Raw genomic sequence first — 17,499 nt, forward strand, 5'->3', positions numbered from 1 at the left:
ACCATTTCTGGGGAAGGGGTGCCCTGAACAAGAGGGAGGAGTTGCACCTAAACTGGAGGGGAACTAATGTCCTGGCCGGGAGATTCGTAAATGCTACTTTTGCAGGGGGGCTGGGAACCAGGGCACCAGGTCAATAAGGGAAGGAACATACTGGAAGGTAGATGTGAGGGAAAGTATTGAAGGCAAAATCAAAATGACAGGTATGATGAGTCAGATAGTTTTAAGTGTTTATATTTTAATGCTTGGAGTACTATGGGTAAGGGTGATGATCTTAGAGCATGGATCAGTACATGGAACTATAATGTTGTAGCCATTACTGAAACTTTGGTCAGAGAGGGGCAGGAATGGGTGATTAACGTACCAGGTTTTTTGAAGTTTTAGTAAAGATAAAGAAGGAGGTAAAAGAGTGGGGGTTGTACTGCTAATCAGGGAAAATATCACAGCTGCACTAAGGGGAGACATATTGGAGGGGTCAGACAGTGAATCCATTTGGGTAGAACTCAGGAGTAGGAAGGGTGCAATCACACTAATGGGATTGTAATACAGAAACACACTACCCCCCCCCCCCCCCCACCTTCCCCACTTACCCCATTGCCATTGGGATATTGAGGAACAAATACGTAATCAGATTGAGAAAATGTGTAAAAATAATAGGGTTGTTGTCATTGGGGATTTCAACTTCCCTAGTATAAACTGGGACCTTCTTAGTGCAAGGGTTTAGATGGGACAGAATTTATTAAGTGTATCCAGGAGGGTTTCTTAAATCAGCATGTGGACAGTTGTACAGGACCTGGTGTTGTGTAATGAGCCTAGCCAGGTGACTGACCATTCAGTGGGTGAGCTGTTAGGGTACAGTGACCACAGCTCCTTAACTTTCAGGATAGCTATAGATAAGGATAGGTAAGGTCCTTGCGGGTGAATTTTAAGTTGGAATAGGGCAACTTATGATGGTATTTAAGTAGAGTTATTTGGGAACAGCTTTTTTTCTGGCAAATCCACATCAGACATATCTATGGCATTTAAAGGTCATTTGCACAGAGTACAGGAAAGGTGTGTTCCTGTCAGAAGGAAGGATTGCATGGAAAAATAAGAGAACCTTGGATGTCCAGAGAGGTAATGAATTTAGCCAAGAAGAAAAAGGAAAAGTACATGAAGAGAATAAAGAAGCCAGAAAAGAACTGAAGAAGGGAATTAAGAAAGCCAGGAGGGGCATGAAAAGTCCTTGGCAAATAGAATCCCTAGGTATTCTACACATGTATCAAGATGAAAGAAATAACTAGGGCGAAAGTGGGACCACTCACAAATAAAGGGGGACCATTTGCTTGAATGCAGAGAATACGCGTGAGGTATTTAATGAGTACTTTGCTTCAGTATTTACCTAGGAAAAGGATATGGAGGGCCAGGAAATTGGTGCTGAGAGTATAAATACGTTAAAGCATTTTTTTTTTTTTTTTTTTTTTTTTTTTTTTTTTTTTTTAATTTTTATTGATCAAGAAAGAGGAGGTGTTGGGCCTCCTAATGAGTATTGTCAATAAGTCTCCAGGGCCTGATGGGATTTGCCCCAGGTTATTGAAGGAGGAAAGAGCCGAGGTTGCTGGGCCCTCGACCAATACCTTCCTCTCTAGCCACAGGCGAGGTCCTGGAGGACCACTGAGTGGCTAATGTTGTACTTCTATTTAAGAAGGGAACAAAGGAAAATTCAGGGATCTATAGACCGCTGAGTCTCATGTCAATTGTAGGGAAATCTTTGGAGAAAATTCATATTGATAGGATATGTGAGCATTTGGAAACTCATAGCCTAATTAGGGAGAGCCAACATTGCTTTGTGAGGGGCAAGTCATGTCTTACCAACCTGATTGAGTTTTTTTTGAGAAGGTGATGGGAGAGATTGATTATGGCAGGGCAGTGGATGTTGTCTACATGGATTTTAGTAAGGCATTTGACAAAGTCCCTCATGGGAGGCTAATCCAGAAGATTAAGATGCATAGGGTCCGGAGCGAATTGGCTGTTTAGATTCAGAACTGGCTCGTGCACACAAAACAGAGGGTAGTGGTTGAAGTGATTTATTCGAGCTGGAGGCAATTAGTGGTGTACCACAGGGATCTGTACTGGGACCTCTACTATTTGTAATGTACAAATAAATGATCTGGATGAAAATGTAGATAAGTGGGTTAGTAAGTTTGTGAGGGATACCTAGATTGGTGGAGTTGTGGAAAATGTAGAAGACTGGCAAAGAATACAGCATGCTATAGATCAGTTGCAGATATTGGCAGAGAAATGGCAGATGGAGTTTAAACCAGATAAACATGAGGTGTTGCACCTTGGTAGGGCAAATGCAAGAAGACAGTACACTGCCTAGGGCAAGGTCCTTAACAGTGTTGCTGAACGCAGAAATCTTGAGATCTAAGTTCATAGCACCTTGAAATTAACTGTGCAATAAGGTGGTTAATTGGCTTATGGACTTCTTGCTTTGATTAGTCAAAGCATTGAGCTCAAAAGTCAAGAGGTTATGCTGCAACATTATAAAACTCAGGTTAGACCACATCTGCAATATTGCATACAGTTCTGGTTGCCCCAATATGGGAAGGATGTTAAAGCTTTGGAGAGGGTGTAGAAGAGGTTAGCAGGTTGCTAGCTGGTTTAGAGGGGATGTGCTATCATGAGAGTCTGAATAAACTTGGGTTGTTTTCTCTGGAGCTGTGGCAGCTGAGGGAAGATTTGACAGAGATTTATAAGATCTTTAGAGAGATAGAGTAGACAGGGATTATCTGAATCCCAGGGTTGAATTGCATACATTGAAGGTGAGAAGGGTTAGGTTCAAGAGGGATGACAGGGATACGTTTTTGAGAGTGGTGGATCCCTGGAATGTGCTGCCAGGTATGGTGGTAGAGGCAAATACATTAGAGACTTTTAGAAGACATTTGGACAGGAACGTGGATATAAGGAAGATGGAGGGATATGGACATTGTGTAGGTAGGAAGGATTAGAGTTTGGGTGTTTTTGATTTGCTTTTTAGCTGATATAGCACAACATTGTGGGCCTAATAGCCTGGTCCTGTGCTGTCCTCTCTAATGTACCACAACCTTTAATCCTATACTAATTCAGAATTTATCAATCTCTTCCTAAATATACTGGACTCACTACCATCCATGAGTCGTTCTATTCTGAGGTTGTGCTTTCTAATTCTAGACTGGTTTACCAAACGGAAAATCCCTCTCCATCTCCACTCTACCCTGGTACTTCAAACTTCTGTTTTAATGAGGTTCTCTATCCGATCCGCATCATTGTTTGAACGAGGTGGGTGTGCGTGGACAAGATGGGCCGAAGTTCCTGTTTCCATGTCGCATGTCTATGGCATCATAAAACTGAGGAGAACTTAACGTTTTTAATCTTCCCGTAACCAGACAATGGTAACAGTGGGTCCGTAACTGAATAAAATCGGATGTGGGAGACTTAAGTTTGTCCATTTGTTTTCATTACCCCTCGAGGGTTCGCTTTACGGCCGCGCCGCCATCTTAACTTCAGTTGTAAACTCCACAAAGTGGGTGTTGGTTGTGAATCAAGTGCCGAACTCTGCAGTTGCAACAACTGTTATATCGCTCTGGATTAGAAAGATGCCCATCTTCTATTAATGAGCTGACGCCTGGGCACTAACCGGGGCATTGACTCCTGTTTTTATCCACAGGGGATTTATCAAGTTCCTACACTGGGTGTCTCTTCAGCCCGCTGACGTCAAAATAACACCGAGAGGTGCCGGGCTTTAAAAGACCAGAGGCACTCGCCAGCAATGGGACACAAGACAAGAGAGCAGAAACCCCCAGCGTGCTGTCGAGAAAGGGGGGCCTCGGGAGTGTCTGAATTCCAGCAGAGGTTTTAGTGCTTTATGTAAGTAGCTAACATATCCTCCTCCAAAATGACCTCCCTTTCACAATTCCCACCTCTAATCTGGTCCGCCTCCAGTTCCCATCCCCCTGCTTTAAACCCCAGGTACCCTGAAAGAATGATGTCCCACACCCTTGCTCGTAACCATGTCTACAATTAAGTACGTTGGCGGTGCTTTTTTTGTTTGTTGTTAATTGTTAGTGGATGTAAATGAAAATGCGTTTCATTGTATATTTTATAATGCAGAGGTTCGAAGAAGTAAAATTTGAAATGAATGTCGAATCTAATTTTGCAGATTGGAAATATCGCAAACTCTGTAACATTCAATGCTTACGGCTAGAATCCGAATTATAACCCGCTTCTTCGCCTTTAACAGTAACCTGGGTGCGGTAGGAGTTGTTCCAGCGCAAGTTAAGGAGGGTTCCAGTCTGTCGCTGAAAGTTTTCCCCAACGTCTTCCTGCTTGTTTGTAACTCCACATTTAAATCATGAACTGTCTGAAACTCTCCACCGTCCTCCTTGTCGCCTTTGTGTTCCACTTCAATTCGCTGGACGGAGTACGGGCTGTCCCAAGCAGGTCTGTGTATTATTACTACCTCTTTTGGATTATGTATTGATCGATTATGTTTATCATGAATACGATGCAGGTATTGATAATCACACGGTAATAGTAACTTATTGAGCGCTTTTCATACAGACGATGTAGTTCAAAGATATAAAGTGCAAATGACTAAAAATAAAGATGAAAATGAAAGACAAAAAATGTTAGTTAAAAGCAAGGTTAAATGAATAAATTTTGAGCTGGCATTTAAATGTGTCCAGTGTGTCTTTATCCCTTATAGTTTTAGGCATTGGACTTCACAGTTTAGGAATGCACTCCAAAAATGAGACCGGCAGAAAAGGACTCGAAAACAGGAGCGGGATTATAAATCGAAAACGACTCTGTGTTGCACTCTGGTCGCAATGACAGCTTTAAAAAGTTTAAAAAAAAAATAATTCTAAATGATATTAGGAAGCCAAATGCGGAGTAGCTAGGACGTTATATTCATATACGTTTTCGATGTGCTGGTGTAAATGTCGAAACAGCTGCCCTATCCAACAATTGCCGTGGCACCTATTACTCCGTTTTTAAAAAATCTTGCAAATCTCCTTTGAACTTTCTCCCTCTAACTTAAATCTAGTATTTGTCATTTCTACCCTGGGGGAAAAGACTCTAACTGCTTGTCTTAACAATGTTTCTCTTAATTTTATATACTTGCATCATATTGCCCCTCAGCCTCAGAAGCTCAAGAGAAAACATTCCAATTGTGTCTAATCTCTTGTCTCAGTGTACCCCATGTTCAGTATCTCACTGAGTGAGTACTGCACTGACAGAGGTCATGATAACTGGGTGAGGTTTAAACACTTGCTGCTCTCTTGGTTGGCTGTAAAAGTCTCCAAGGCACTCTCAAACCCAGCACTATTATCAGACTATTAATCTTATTGTCGCTTGGAGGAACTTTAAATTGTTTGTTTTTCTTTATAAATGATTTAATTAGCCAGGAAACACTGAGATCAAAATAAATGTCAAATGAAAACAAAGCATAATGGAAGCTCACAGCAGATCAGACAGCATCTGTGGGGAAAGGAACATTGTTAATGCTGCAGCTGGAAGATTCTTTATCAATCCTGTAATTCATTGGCCACCCATTTTAATTCAGCTTCCCATTCCCAATCCGACATATTAGTCCATACCTCTTCTACTGCCTAGATGAGTCCACTTTCAGGCTGGAGGAGCAACACCTCATATTCCAACTGTGTAGCCTCCAACCTGATGACATGAACAATGATCTCTCCAAATTTTGTAAATTTATCCCCCCTCCCCTTTCTTCCTATTTACCTTCCATGTTCTGACACTACTCTCAACCGATGGCCTTCCTCCTTCCCGTTTTCCATAGTCCACTCTCCTCTCCTATTAGATTCCTTTTTCATTAACTCTTTACCTTTTCCACTTATCACCTCCCACCTTCTTACAATATCCCTCCTCCACACTATGTCACCCAGCTTCACCTATCACCTATACGAAAAGATCTGCAGGTGCTGGAGATCAAAGCAACACACACAGAATGCTGGAGGGACTCAGCAGTCCAAGCAGCATCTGTGGATAAGAATCCTGAGCCTGAAATGTCGACTGTTTACTCTTTTCCACAGATTCTCCCTAGTCTGCAGAATCCTCCAGTATTTTGTATGTGCCACCTATCACCTTGTATGACTTTCTCGCCGTCCACTTTCTTCCCCCTTCATTTCCAGTCTTGATGAAGGGTCAGCCTGAAGGGTCAACTGCTTATTCCCCTCCATGGCTGCTGCCTGACCTGCTGTGTTCCACCAGCAGTGTGTGTGTGTGTGTGTGTGTGTACACAGAATCCTTTGCTTTCCAAATCTCTGCAGGACTAAAACACTGAAATGAAGTAATTTTTCTGTCTCTCCTTTCATAGATGCCATTTGACTTGATGAGGGTTTCCAGCATCTTACTGCTGTTATTTTAGACTTCCAACATCTGCAATTTTTGATTTTCATAATGAATGCAAATAGCTTTTTCCTGTTGTCTAATCCATTGTCTCCCTAAGCAGTGAAGTAGCTCAGAACAGGTATATTTTATGGTCAAGAGGTTGCAAAAGTGTTGCAGCCATGGTATAAAGTTTTACTCGTGTGATACTGGACCTGTCAATACAGTAGTCCCTAGGCAGAAATACAGCCTGGGTTATGGGCTTCATTCTTCAGAGTAGGACTTCAACCAGCAATCCTCTGATTCTCTGAAACACAAGTGATGTCATGGTCACTAGGATATGTGGCTAATATGAGAGGGCAGAGCTTTAAGGTCCTTGGAAGTAGGTACAAAGGAGATGGCAGGGGTAAGTTTTTTATGCAGAGAGTGGTGAGTGCTTGGAATGGGTTGCCGGCAATGGTAGTGGAGGTGGTGGAGTTTTAAGAGAATCCTGGATAGGTACGTGGAGCTTAGAAAAATAACAGGCAATGGTATCCCTAGGTAATTTCTAAAGTAAGTACGTGTTTGGCACAGTATTGTGGGCCGAAGGGCCTGTATTGCGCTGTAGGTTTTCTATGTTTCTATATCAGTGTTCTATTGCATTTTTTTTTACTTAACATATAAAGTAAATCAAAATTAAGGATTGCTTTAAAATTGAGCAGAGCTATTTTTAAAAAAAATCTCTTAGGCACATGGATGACAGAAAAGTGTAGGGTTATGTAGGAGGAAAGGGTTAGATTGACATTAGGAAAGGTTACAAGGCTGGCATAATATTGTGGTCTGAAGGGCTTGTACTATGCTGTAATGTTCTGTTCTGAGGTGCTGATATTGAGTTGAGAAAGGGAGTAAGTTCATGGCAAACTCAGAAAAGGAGCTAGCCATGTTCCCAAGTGGGCTCCAATGACAGGAACGAGACAGTGATGTCAGTCTCTGTGACCTTGTGGGAGTAAACAGAGTATCTCCTAAAATCTCACTTTCCTTAAATTTACTGAAGAATTTTCTGTATCTTGTAGGAGATTTCTTTTTGCTGTATTTGAGGTAGAATAACGAATGTTTTAAAGAGAACACTTTCAGTTCTGTGAATATTTTAATAAAAAATAGATACTTAAAATGTTCAATAAAATATATAGAATATATCTTTTATATTAAGTTTTAAATAGAATTTATAATTTTCTATTGAACTACACTGGGCAATTTAGATTACTTGTGTAATCCAGGTGAGTGTCAAAAAGGATAATGGTAGAATGTTTCACAAAACAGTGACTGATAATATGATACTGTGTTGATGTGTCACACTCCAAAAAATGAACATCTTGCATTTATATGGTGCCTTCGAGAAGATAAAAAGTTCCAAGCTATGCCTCAAGGCTAAATTTAGGCTAAAGTTTATATTTTTGAATTCTATAAGTTATAGTAATTTAGCAATGTGCTGCTGCAGAACAACAAGTTTCACATGTGTGACATTGAAAATAAATCTGGTTCTGAAGCTAATACTGAGCCAATGAATGAATTGTGAGTATTAGGAACCATGAATGTGATCAAATGAGTGGGGTTTAAACATAATAAGGGAAGAGAGAATGATAGGGAGACTGGATGGCTTATCAATGCTTGGAGCCTAAATGGTTAAAGGTCTGGTGATTAAAGAAAGGAGAAGGCACAAGAGGTGGAGGAACAAAAACTTCTCTGTGAACAGGGGGTTTGAAGAAGATTACATCAATGAGAGAGGTGAGGTCATTGAAGGATTTGAGCAAGAGTGTTAAGAATTGTTAATGTTGAGGCAATAGTGGCCTACACAGAAGAAACGTATGCACAGATTTTAATTATCCTCAGGACAGCCACACATACAGGTTACAGGAGGAACTCGGTAAGTTAGGCAATATCTATGGGGGTGGGGGGAACAAATAGTTGACATTTCAGTTTGAGCCCCTTCATCAGGACTATCTTTGGGAAGTCTGAAAGTGCTCATCTCTATGAGGAAGGGCAATAGATGCAACTCAGATCCAATTTGACAGGAACAGGAGTAGAAAAATATTTCTGCCCTCCAAGCAGCCCCCAAACTGATTCCTGCTTTCCTTTCTCCTATTTTTTTTTTAAGATTTTATTTAGAGATACAGAGCGGTAATGGTCCTTCCAGCCCAACAGGCCTGCACTGGCCAATTATGTCCATGTGTGCAATTAACCTAAAACCCATACACCTTTGGAATGTGGGAGGAAACCAGATCACCCAGATGAATGCCTGGGCTTCCTGGGGAGAATGTCCAGGCTCCGTACAGACAGCAGTGGAATTGAATCCACGTCGCTGGCACTGTATTAGTGTTGTGCTAAGCCATAAATGACCATGCCATCCTTAATAACTTTGCTTATTGTTTCTCATCAAATCAGGTACTCTGCGGTTCCCAGTGAGTCAGACACTGTGCTCCCTGAGTGGTACTCCTGGCAGATCCCAGTGCTGAGGAAGAGGTCTCCCACTGGCGGGTCAGCTGCATTCCCTGTGCAAGAGCCATTTAAGCCAAAGAGGTACCTTCACCACATCCTGCACCATCCTGAATAACCTTCTCAACTAGCTGCTTCCACTTTGCTCTACAGCATCCTGATGTGAAGGACCTGTAACAGCAGAAACTGAGATTACAACCAAAACATGCAGTACCAGGAGAGAAGGGTTAACATTTCAGTTCTACACTCCACTTCATAGCAGAGATGATGAAATATATGTTTGCACATTAACAATGTAGGACAGGAGAGAGATCATGAATACATATAGACCTGTATTGTACAAAGTTCTGATTTGCAAATTTCTGCAGAGAATGCAAATACAAGATTTATATACTATAGTACAGGAAGAGGCTACTGACCCTAGAGAGTCCATGTCAATTCCCGATGGTCTGATCTCACCAGCCCCATCGTTGTCTCCTGATCTCACCACAGTATATCCCCACCAATTCTCTGCACACTTTCAACTTTATTTTCATCATTCCTGTAGGTATGTGACCAAATCTGCTCACAATACTCCAAATTGGACCTCACCAACATCTTATACAACTTCAACAGAATATGCCAAAAGCAAATTTATCTGGTTTAAACTCCATCTACCATTTCTCTGCCCATATCTGCAACTGATTTATATCACACTGTACACACTATACTTTGCCAGTCTTCTACATTATCGATATATACAGAGAATAAGTAATGTGATAAAGAGAGCTAAAATAGTGAGATACAGTTCGTGGGCCATTTAGAAATTGATGGTTGGAGGATGGGGGGGGAAGAAGCTGTTTCTAAAACATTGAGTGGGTTTTCAGTCTCCTACGCCGCCTCCCTGTTGGTAGTAATGAGAAGAATGAATGTGGACTTCTCACGTCGCATTGTGAACTATGTGTGAAACTAAGTAGTTAATAACCAAAGAAGCAGTTGAGTGCAGAACTAGGAAGTCAAAGTGGATTATTTAGAGAAAGTTGCATTTAAGCTGTGAGATGCTGTGGTTAGACCACAGATAGTAAATGCCAGGGAGATAAATACTCAAATGAGTAGAAACACTTTTTAAATCAAATGTTGGAAGTTCATTTAATAAACTAAAAAAACAAGAAAACTTGTTAGTTGACTTCATTATGAAATACAAAGGTAAATACTTAGAAAAAATAAAATGAAATTCAGGACCAGGACGAGAAGACAAGTACTCAGTCTAGAAGAAGGAACAGTAGCTCTAGTCAGACAACGTGACTAATAGTATCCAAAGACCCATGATCTGGTTAAAAGCTAATTGTATACAATATTGGAAGCAATGATACCTTTCTAAATACCAAATTTGAGGTGAACAAAAAGAAATGCCTGAAGCATAGTTATCTTGAAATTTGACGTGGCTGAGTACAGGGTTAATGGTCAGTTACTTAAGAGAGTGGATGAACAGAGGAACCTTGGGGTTCAAATCTATACATCCCTCAAGGTCGCTGCGCAGGTTGATAGGGTAGTTAAGAAGGCCTATGGGATGCTAGGCTTCATTAATAGGGGGATTGAGTTCAAGAGTAGAGAGGTCATGTTGCAACTCTACAAATCTCTGGTGAGACCGCACTTAGAGTATTGTGTTCAATTCTGGTCACCTCATTATAGGAAGGATGTGGAAGCTATGGAGAGGGTGCAGAGGATGTTGCCTGGATTGGAAAACAAGTCTTATGAGGCAAGGTTAGCAGAGCTGGGACTTTTTTCTTTGGAGTGTAGAAGGATGAGAGGGGACTTGATAGAGGTCTAAAAGATTATGAGGCATAGATAGGCTGGATAGCCAGTACCTGTTTCCCAGGGCATGAATAGCAAACACCAGAAGGCATATGTACAAAGTTGAAGGAGGGAAGACAATAGGGGTAAGTTTTTTTTTACACGGGGTTGTGGGTGCCTGGAATAACTTTCCAGGGATGGTGGTGGAGGCTAAAACATTAGGAGTATTTAAGAGTCTCTTGGACAAGCACATGGATGAAAGAAAAATAGAGGGTTACGGGGTAGTGGGGGTTTAGTACTTTTTTAAGGAATATATGGGTTGGCACAACATTGACGGCTGAAGGGCCTGTACTGTGCTGTAGTCTAGTGTTTATGGATACAAAGCTAGAATAGTATAAAGGGTCAGATAATAATCCGCTGATATGGCATGTCTAGCTTTTTGAATGGGATGCTCTTGGGCCACTAATTATCTCAGGGTTTGACTTCCATATGTTTAGTTGGAAACTAAGCATTCATAAAAAGGGGTTGCTGAGGTTGGAGCCAGCTTGTCATACTTGAGTGTATTCATGAAGTGCGTTATTAAATAAAGTGGGCATGTCTCAACAGGAAATGATGAAGAGATTCTTTTAATTGTATTAATCAATTCTGGGATGTCTCTGATTAAACATTATGTAATAATATTTAGTAATTATAGGTTTAATGTAAAATGCAGTTTATATTCTCTCTCAGCTGAAGAAATATTAAGTGGTGTCTGAGAGAATAGAAGAAAGAATAATTTAAAAATATTTCCAAATATTCTTATGAATACAAGTCACAAAGAATATTTATAATTTAGAATGATTGCAATAATATCATATTATTTTATGCATTATTTTAATATTTCTTTCATATTGTGATACTCGATTAGCACTTAGGAACAGCCTCACAGATAACTGGGCATTAATTTCCAGGGCTGTCTGAAGCTCTGTGACATACTATACCTACCTCTTCAGATCCGACTCAGAGCCAGGTTTATTATCACTGATATATGACAGGAAATGCATCGTCGTGCAGAAGTGATACACTGCAAAGACATAAAGATCTATCAATTACAGACATAAAGAGGAATAACAAGCTATTGTTCAGGGATTCATGGGCCGTTAGATATCAGATAGTGGAAGAGAAGATGCTGTTTCTGAACCATTTAATTTGGGTCTTCAAGCTCTTGTATCCCCTCACTGGCGATAGTAATGAGAAGAGGGTATGTCCCGGATGGTGAAATGACGTCTTCCTCAGACACCAGCTATTGAAGGTGTTTTTGATGATGGGTGTGTTGTGCCTGTGATGTATCGTGTTGAGTCCACAACCTTCTGCAGCCTGTTGCAATCCTGTGCAATGGAAGCTTCATGCCAGGCTCTGATGTAACCAGTCAGAATGCTCTCTATATCTACCTATAGAAGTTTACAAGTATCTTTAGTAACAGCTGAAATCTCCTCAACTCCTCATGAAGTAGAGATTCTGATGAGGTGTCTTCATGTTTACTTCAATGTGTTGAGCCCAAGATAGATCCTCTGAGATGCTGACCCCCAGAAACTTGAAATTGCTCGCTCTTTCCACTGCCTTCATGAAGGCTGATGTATGTTCTCTTGACTTCCTCTTTCTGATGTCCACAATCAATTTTTTGGTCTTGCTGATGTTCAGTGTGTGGTTGTTATTGCAACACCACTCAATCAGCGGATCTTTCACTTCTGTACACCTGCATATCATCATCCGAGATTCTACCAACAACAGCAGAGTCATTTGCAAATTTGTAGATAACATTTGAGCTGTGCTTGGGTGCACAATCATGAGTGTAGAGAGAACAGAGCAGTTGGCTGAGAACTCGTATTGAGTAAGGCTGAGTAATCATTTATCAAGTAGTCATGAATCACAGACCGCTGGATGAAAGGAAAATCTAATATTATTTTCAACAACTGATGTAGCTGTTCTGATGTCAATGATCTTTCATCTAATATTACTTCTGAGAGCACCTCCCAGAAATAGTTGAGCTAACATTTAGACAATGTTGTGATGTAACTGCTCTGTTGCATTTACAGTTTTGAGTTAGCACAAGTTATCAGTAGGTTGCCAAATTAGTCTTTTATGTACGTAAGTTTTATAGTTGGAAATGAGACAAGAAAGTATTGCAAACATTCAGCAGGTCAGGCAGCATTTGTGGAAGGAGAAATGTGCCTGCATCTTGGAGGGAAAGTAGAAAATCCATTTTCCTGTTTTTAAAAACAAATAAATAAATTGCAGCTCACCCTCCCTGAGGGTTATGGATTTTGGAACATTTGACGCCTTAGTTTAAGATAGCATAGAGGTTAGTGCAATGCTATTTCTGCTTGGGGCACTGGAGTTCAGAAGTTCAATTCCACTGCCATCTGCAAAGAGTTTGTGTGTTCTCCCCGTGATCACGTGGATTTCCTCCTACCATCCAAAACCATACCAGTTAAGAGGTTATTTGGTCATTGTAAGTAATCTGTGATTAGGCTAGGCTTAGACCAGACAGTTGCTAAGCAGCTTGGCTCAGTGGGCCAGAAATGCCTGTTTAACCTTAAAACAAATTATTTACATTTTAGTTTGATCAGCATATCAAGGTTCAAGACATCTTACTCCTGTGACTGGAGCTTCCCTCTTGTTCAAAAGGGCTGCAGCTGTACCGATGATCAAGAAGAGCAGGGTGAAGTGGCTCAACAACAATCAACCAGTAGCACTTGAATCTACCATATGTCATGGTTAAGGCTGAAACTTATAAGCTCATTCAGAAAGTCAGGAGGTGTGAGATCCCAAGATGCTTGACTGTAGCTTGTCCACAGATGGCAGAGGGTGGTAATAGATGGACATATTCTTTGGGGAGGTCCATGATTTGTGGTGTTATGCAGAAGTCTCTTCTGAGACCCCTGCTTTTTGTGATTTTTATAAATGGCTTTGATGAGAAAGTGGAAGGATGGATTAGTAAGTTTGAAAATAACAGGAAGGTTGGTGGTGTTGTGGATAGTGAGAAGATTTGCAGTTGGTATTAAGAGAATATAGTCAGCATGCAGAGCTGGGCAGAGAAGTGGCAAGATGAAGTTCAATCTGGAAAAGTATGAAGTGATTCACTTTAGAAGTTTGAACTTCAAGGCAGAATACAAAGTTAATGGCAGCATTGGTAAAAGTGTTCAGGAACAAAGGAGTCTTGGAACCACATTCATAGATCCCTCAAGCCTGCAATGAAAGTTGATAAGGTGGTTAAAAAGGCGAAAGGTGTTCTGGCCTACTTGGGGGATTTGGTTCGGAAGTTGTTAGCAATAAAATCCTTGCCCTCACCTTTAGCAGGACCCAAGAGTTGATCGTCAATTTCAGGAAGTGAAAGTCAGAGGAACGCATTGGTCCTCATTGAGAGGTCTGTGATGGAAAAGGAGAGCAGCTTTAAGTTCCTGGGCAAGAACATCTCTGAAGATCAATCCTCCAAAGACTCTTGCAAGTTTCTATAGATGTAGAATGGAGAGCATTCTGACTTGTGATCACAGCCTGGTACGGTGGCTCCATTATACAGGGCTGCAAGAGCTTTCAGAAGATTGTAGCATCAGTCAGTTCCATTGCAGGCACTACCCTCTCCATCTTCAAGTGCTGGTGCTTGAACAAAGCAGCAGCATGTATCATTAAGGGTCTTCACCATTCAGGACATGCCCTCTTATTACTACTATCCGGGTAGAGATGAGGAGCATGAAGACCCACTCTCAATGCTCACAAACATCTTCTCTTCCCCCCCCCCCCCCACCATCTCAACTCACCACCCCCCCCCCCCCCAACAACTGGCCATCAGATTTCTAAATGGTCTAAGAACACATGAGCACTACTTTGTTATTCTTTTGTTTCACACTGTTTACTTAGTAATTTTTAGTAATTTTATGTGTTTGCAATGTACTGCTGCACTAAACCGCAAATTTCACATTATATAAGACAGTGATATGAACACCTGATTCTGGTTGTTATAAATCAGCTCTTCCTTTTTCTAAACTTCCTCTTATGCAATAGATTCATATTATAATGTCCATGTTATGTAACTTCTTGTACTATTATACTTATTTCTTGAAAAAGCACTCTGATGTAACTGAAGGTAACCTACATACATACCAGAATATGATGGACTACTTTGGGTGAAGGGGCCTGTTCCTGTGTTGTGATGTTCTACGTTCTATAATTAGTCTATTCCAGGGAGTTTATTTATTTAATTTATTCTTGCAGCGTCTTTGTGAAAAGGGCAAAGTGCAACACTGCCTCTTGTGTGACATCGCGTCTTGCAGAATTTTTGAGTCGAACCCCCACCAAATACAAAGCAACAAATGTAGGCCCAAACTCTTATGGCAAGAGAGACAGCATGGGACTGTACAGCAGAGAATTTTTCAGTTACCTCGAACGCTAGAACACAGAGCAATCTTTTCTAAATGTTAGTGGATTGTTGCTTTGGCTCCAGTCTCAGTAGAGGTTGAAAATGTTCGTCTGTTTTAGGATTTCAAGCAGTTGTGCCCTGTTTCAATACTGTTGAATTTTTTTTTTGCATTGGAACATTGCATGGATATGATCAGGTTTATTGCTTTATGTAAGAAGTTCCCTGCATGTTTTTAATTTAAATAAAGCTGCTAGCAACACACAAATATCTGTATAACTTGCTTGAATTCTATTAAAGACTAATATTGAGAATTTTTTTTAAAGACTGGACAATATTTGTATTTCTGTGTGGATAACTTTGTTGCACAAGGGAGAAATGCTCACTTGGCACACAATAAGGTGCATGGCAGATGCAGAAGTCTGCTATTCAGCTCCAAACTTCTCAACGCAGACAGCAGAGAAAGAGTGTATCTGCTATTCCTTTGTTGCTGTAGTATGCAGTGTTTCAGTCTTTAAAACAGAGATTTGTGCAGGGAAACTTTAAGTAAGAAATTAAATATGCTTCGAGAATTCTCATCTGTGATCCTAACCATAGTTCATATACCACCAGCGGCCGACTATAAGAAAGCACTCGCGACACTGCACGATGAAACAGCCCATCCAAATGCATTTCAAATTATAGTTGATGACTTTAACCAGGCCTGTTTGAAGAAACCCTGCCCAACTATTACCAGCATATAACCTGTAGCACCAGTGGTCGCAACACACTAGATCACAGCTACATTACGATAAGGAATGCCTAGTGTTCCTTCCTGAGACGGCGTTTCGGCAAATCAGACTATTTGGCTGAACTTCTACTACCTGCTTATAGAGAGAGCCTAAAGAGCAAGGCTCCAGAGATTAAGACAACTATGAGGTGGTTGTTAGAAGCGGAGGAATGATTAAGGGATTGCTTTGACTAGGCTGTGTTCGAGCACTTTTCGGAGTATCAGAATGACTATACCAGGGTTGTAATAGATTTTACTAAAACAGCTGTAGATGAATGTGGCCCTACAAAATCGTTTGGGGTCTTCCCCAATCAGAAGCCTTGGATGAACCATGAAATCCAGAATTGGCTGAGGTCCAGATCAGAGGCATTCAAGTGTGGAGATCAAGAATGTTACAGGAGGTGCAGGTATGATTAATGGAAAGCCATCTGACAGGCAAAGTGGAGATTCTGGACTAGGCTGGAATCAACAAGGGATGCTCAACAGCAGAGACAAAGTTAAATCCTACAAAGTTAAATCAAGTGACATGGTGGATGGCAGATCTTCACTTCTTCCAGGTAAGCTCAATGCCTTCTATGCTCGCTTTGACCATTTAAACTTGGAGGAACCATCATGCACCCATACATCTCATGATGATCCTTTGACCTCAGTATCCGAAGATGACGTGCAGGCTGCTTTCAAGAGGGTGAATCCAAAGAAAGCATCCAGTCCGGATGGAGTACCTGGCTGAGTACCGAAGTTCTGTACTGACCAGCTGGCTGGTGTGTTCATGGATATCTTCAACCTCTCACTTCAGCAGTGTGTGGTACCCACCTGCTTCGGGTAGGCTTCAATCATACTGGTATCCAAGAAGAATGCAGTAACCTGCCTCAGTGACTATCGCCCAGCAGCAGTTACATTGATGGTGATGAAGTGTTTTGAGAGGCTGCTATCTAAGTGGCAATTTGGATCTGATCCAGTTTGCCTATCAAAGCAACAGGTCCACAGCAGATGTTATCTTATCGTCATTCATGCAACCCTGGAAAATCTGAACAGCAAAGATACGTACATCAGGATACTCTTTATCAATTACTCAGCACAATACCATCATTCCCTCAAAACTAATCAGTGAACCCCAAGACTCAGGCCTCAATACTGCCTTGTGCAACTGGATTTCCTCCCTTGTAGACCCCAGCTAGTTCAGGTTGGCAAAAACATCTCCTCCACAATCTACATCAGCACAAGTGCTCCACAGGGCTGTGTGCTTAGTCCCCTTCTCTGCTGGCTTTACACCTATGACTATAGGCTAACTACATCTCCAACGCCATGAACAAGTTTGCTGATGACAACACTGCTGTTGGCTGTATCAAAGGTAGTGATGAATTAACATCCAGGAGGGAGACTGAAAATTTGGCTGAGTGGTGTAATAACAACAACCTCTCTCCCAATCTCAAAAAGACCAAGGAACTGATTGTAGACTTCAGGAGAGGGAAACTATAGGTCCATGACCCAATCCTTATCAGTGGATCAGAGATGGAGAGGGTCAATAACTTTAAATTCTAGGTGTCACTACCTCAGAGGACCTGTCCTGGACCTATCATATAAATGTAATTGTAAAGAAAGCACTACACCACCTCTACTTCCTTAGGAGTCTGTGGAGATCCAGTATGACATTAAAAACCTTGACAAACTTCAATAGATGTGTGGTGGAAAGTGTGCTGACTGGCGTAATTACAGCTTGGTATGG

General features: G+C 41.2%; 1 protein-coding gene across 3 annotated transcripts; it reads left to right on the top strand.

The window, feature by feature from the left end:
* The first annotated feature begins 3,522 nt into the window (after nucleotides 1-3,522).
* Nucleotides 3,523-15,329, top strand: LOC132403495 (calcitonin gene-related peptide 1-like). Of its 3 annotated transcripts, none has more exons than XM_059986898.1 (4): nucleotides 3,523-3,885; nucleotides 4,178-4,458; nucleotides 8,788-8,922; nucleotides 14,863-15,329. In XM_059986898.1, the coding sequence occupies exons 2-4, from the start codon at nucleotides 4,370-4,372 to the stop codon at nucleotides 15,038-15,040; spliced, it is 402 nt and encodes a 133-aa protein (XP_059842881.1). In that variant the 5' UTR covers nucleotides 3,523-3,885; nucleotides 4,178-4,369; the 3' UTR covers nucleotides 15,041-15,329. The 3 variants fall into 3 exon arrangements, with proteins under 3 accessions (XP_059842881.1, XP_059842880.1, XP_059842882.1); XM_059986897.1 differs by having other exon boundaries at nucleotides 4,259-4,458; XM_059986899.1 differs by lacking the exon at nucleotides 3,523-3,885 and adding an exon at nucleotides 4,013-4,042.
* Nucleotides 15,330-17,499: the final 2,170 nt, after the last annotated feature.

This window comes from Hypanus sabinus, chromosome 13 (assembly GCF_030144855.1).
Source record: "Hypanus sabinus isolate sHypSab1 chromosome 13, sHypSab1.hap1, whole genome shotgun sequence".
Lineage (NCBI taxonomy): Eukaryota > Metazoa > Chordata > Chondrichthyes > Myliobatiformes > Dasyatidae > Hypanus > Hypanus sabinus.

What these genes read in the sequence shown, in the direction of transcription:
- LOC132403495 (XM_059986898.1), top strand. Translation starts at nt 4,370, where the DNA reads ATGAACTGTCTGAAACTCTCCACCGTCCTCCTTGTCGCCTTTGTGTTC. An exon ending in GTACGGGCTGTCCCAAGCAG is followed by an intron (nt 4,459 to 8,787) that starts GTCTGTGTATTA and finishes TCATCAAATCAG; the next exon opens with GTACTCTGCGGTTCCCAGTG. An exon ending in GAGCCATTTAAGCCAAAGAG is followed by an intron (nt 8,923 to 14,862) that starts GTACCTTCACCA and finishes TTATTCTTGCAG; the next exon opens with CGTCTTTGTGAAAAGGGCAA.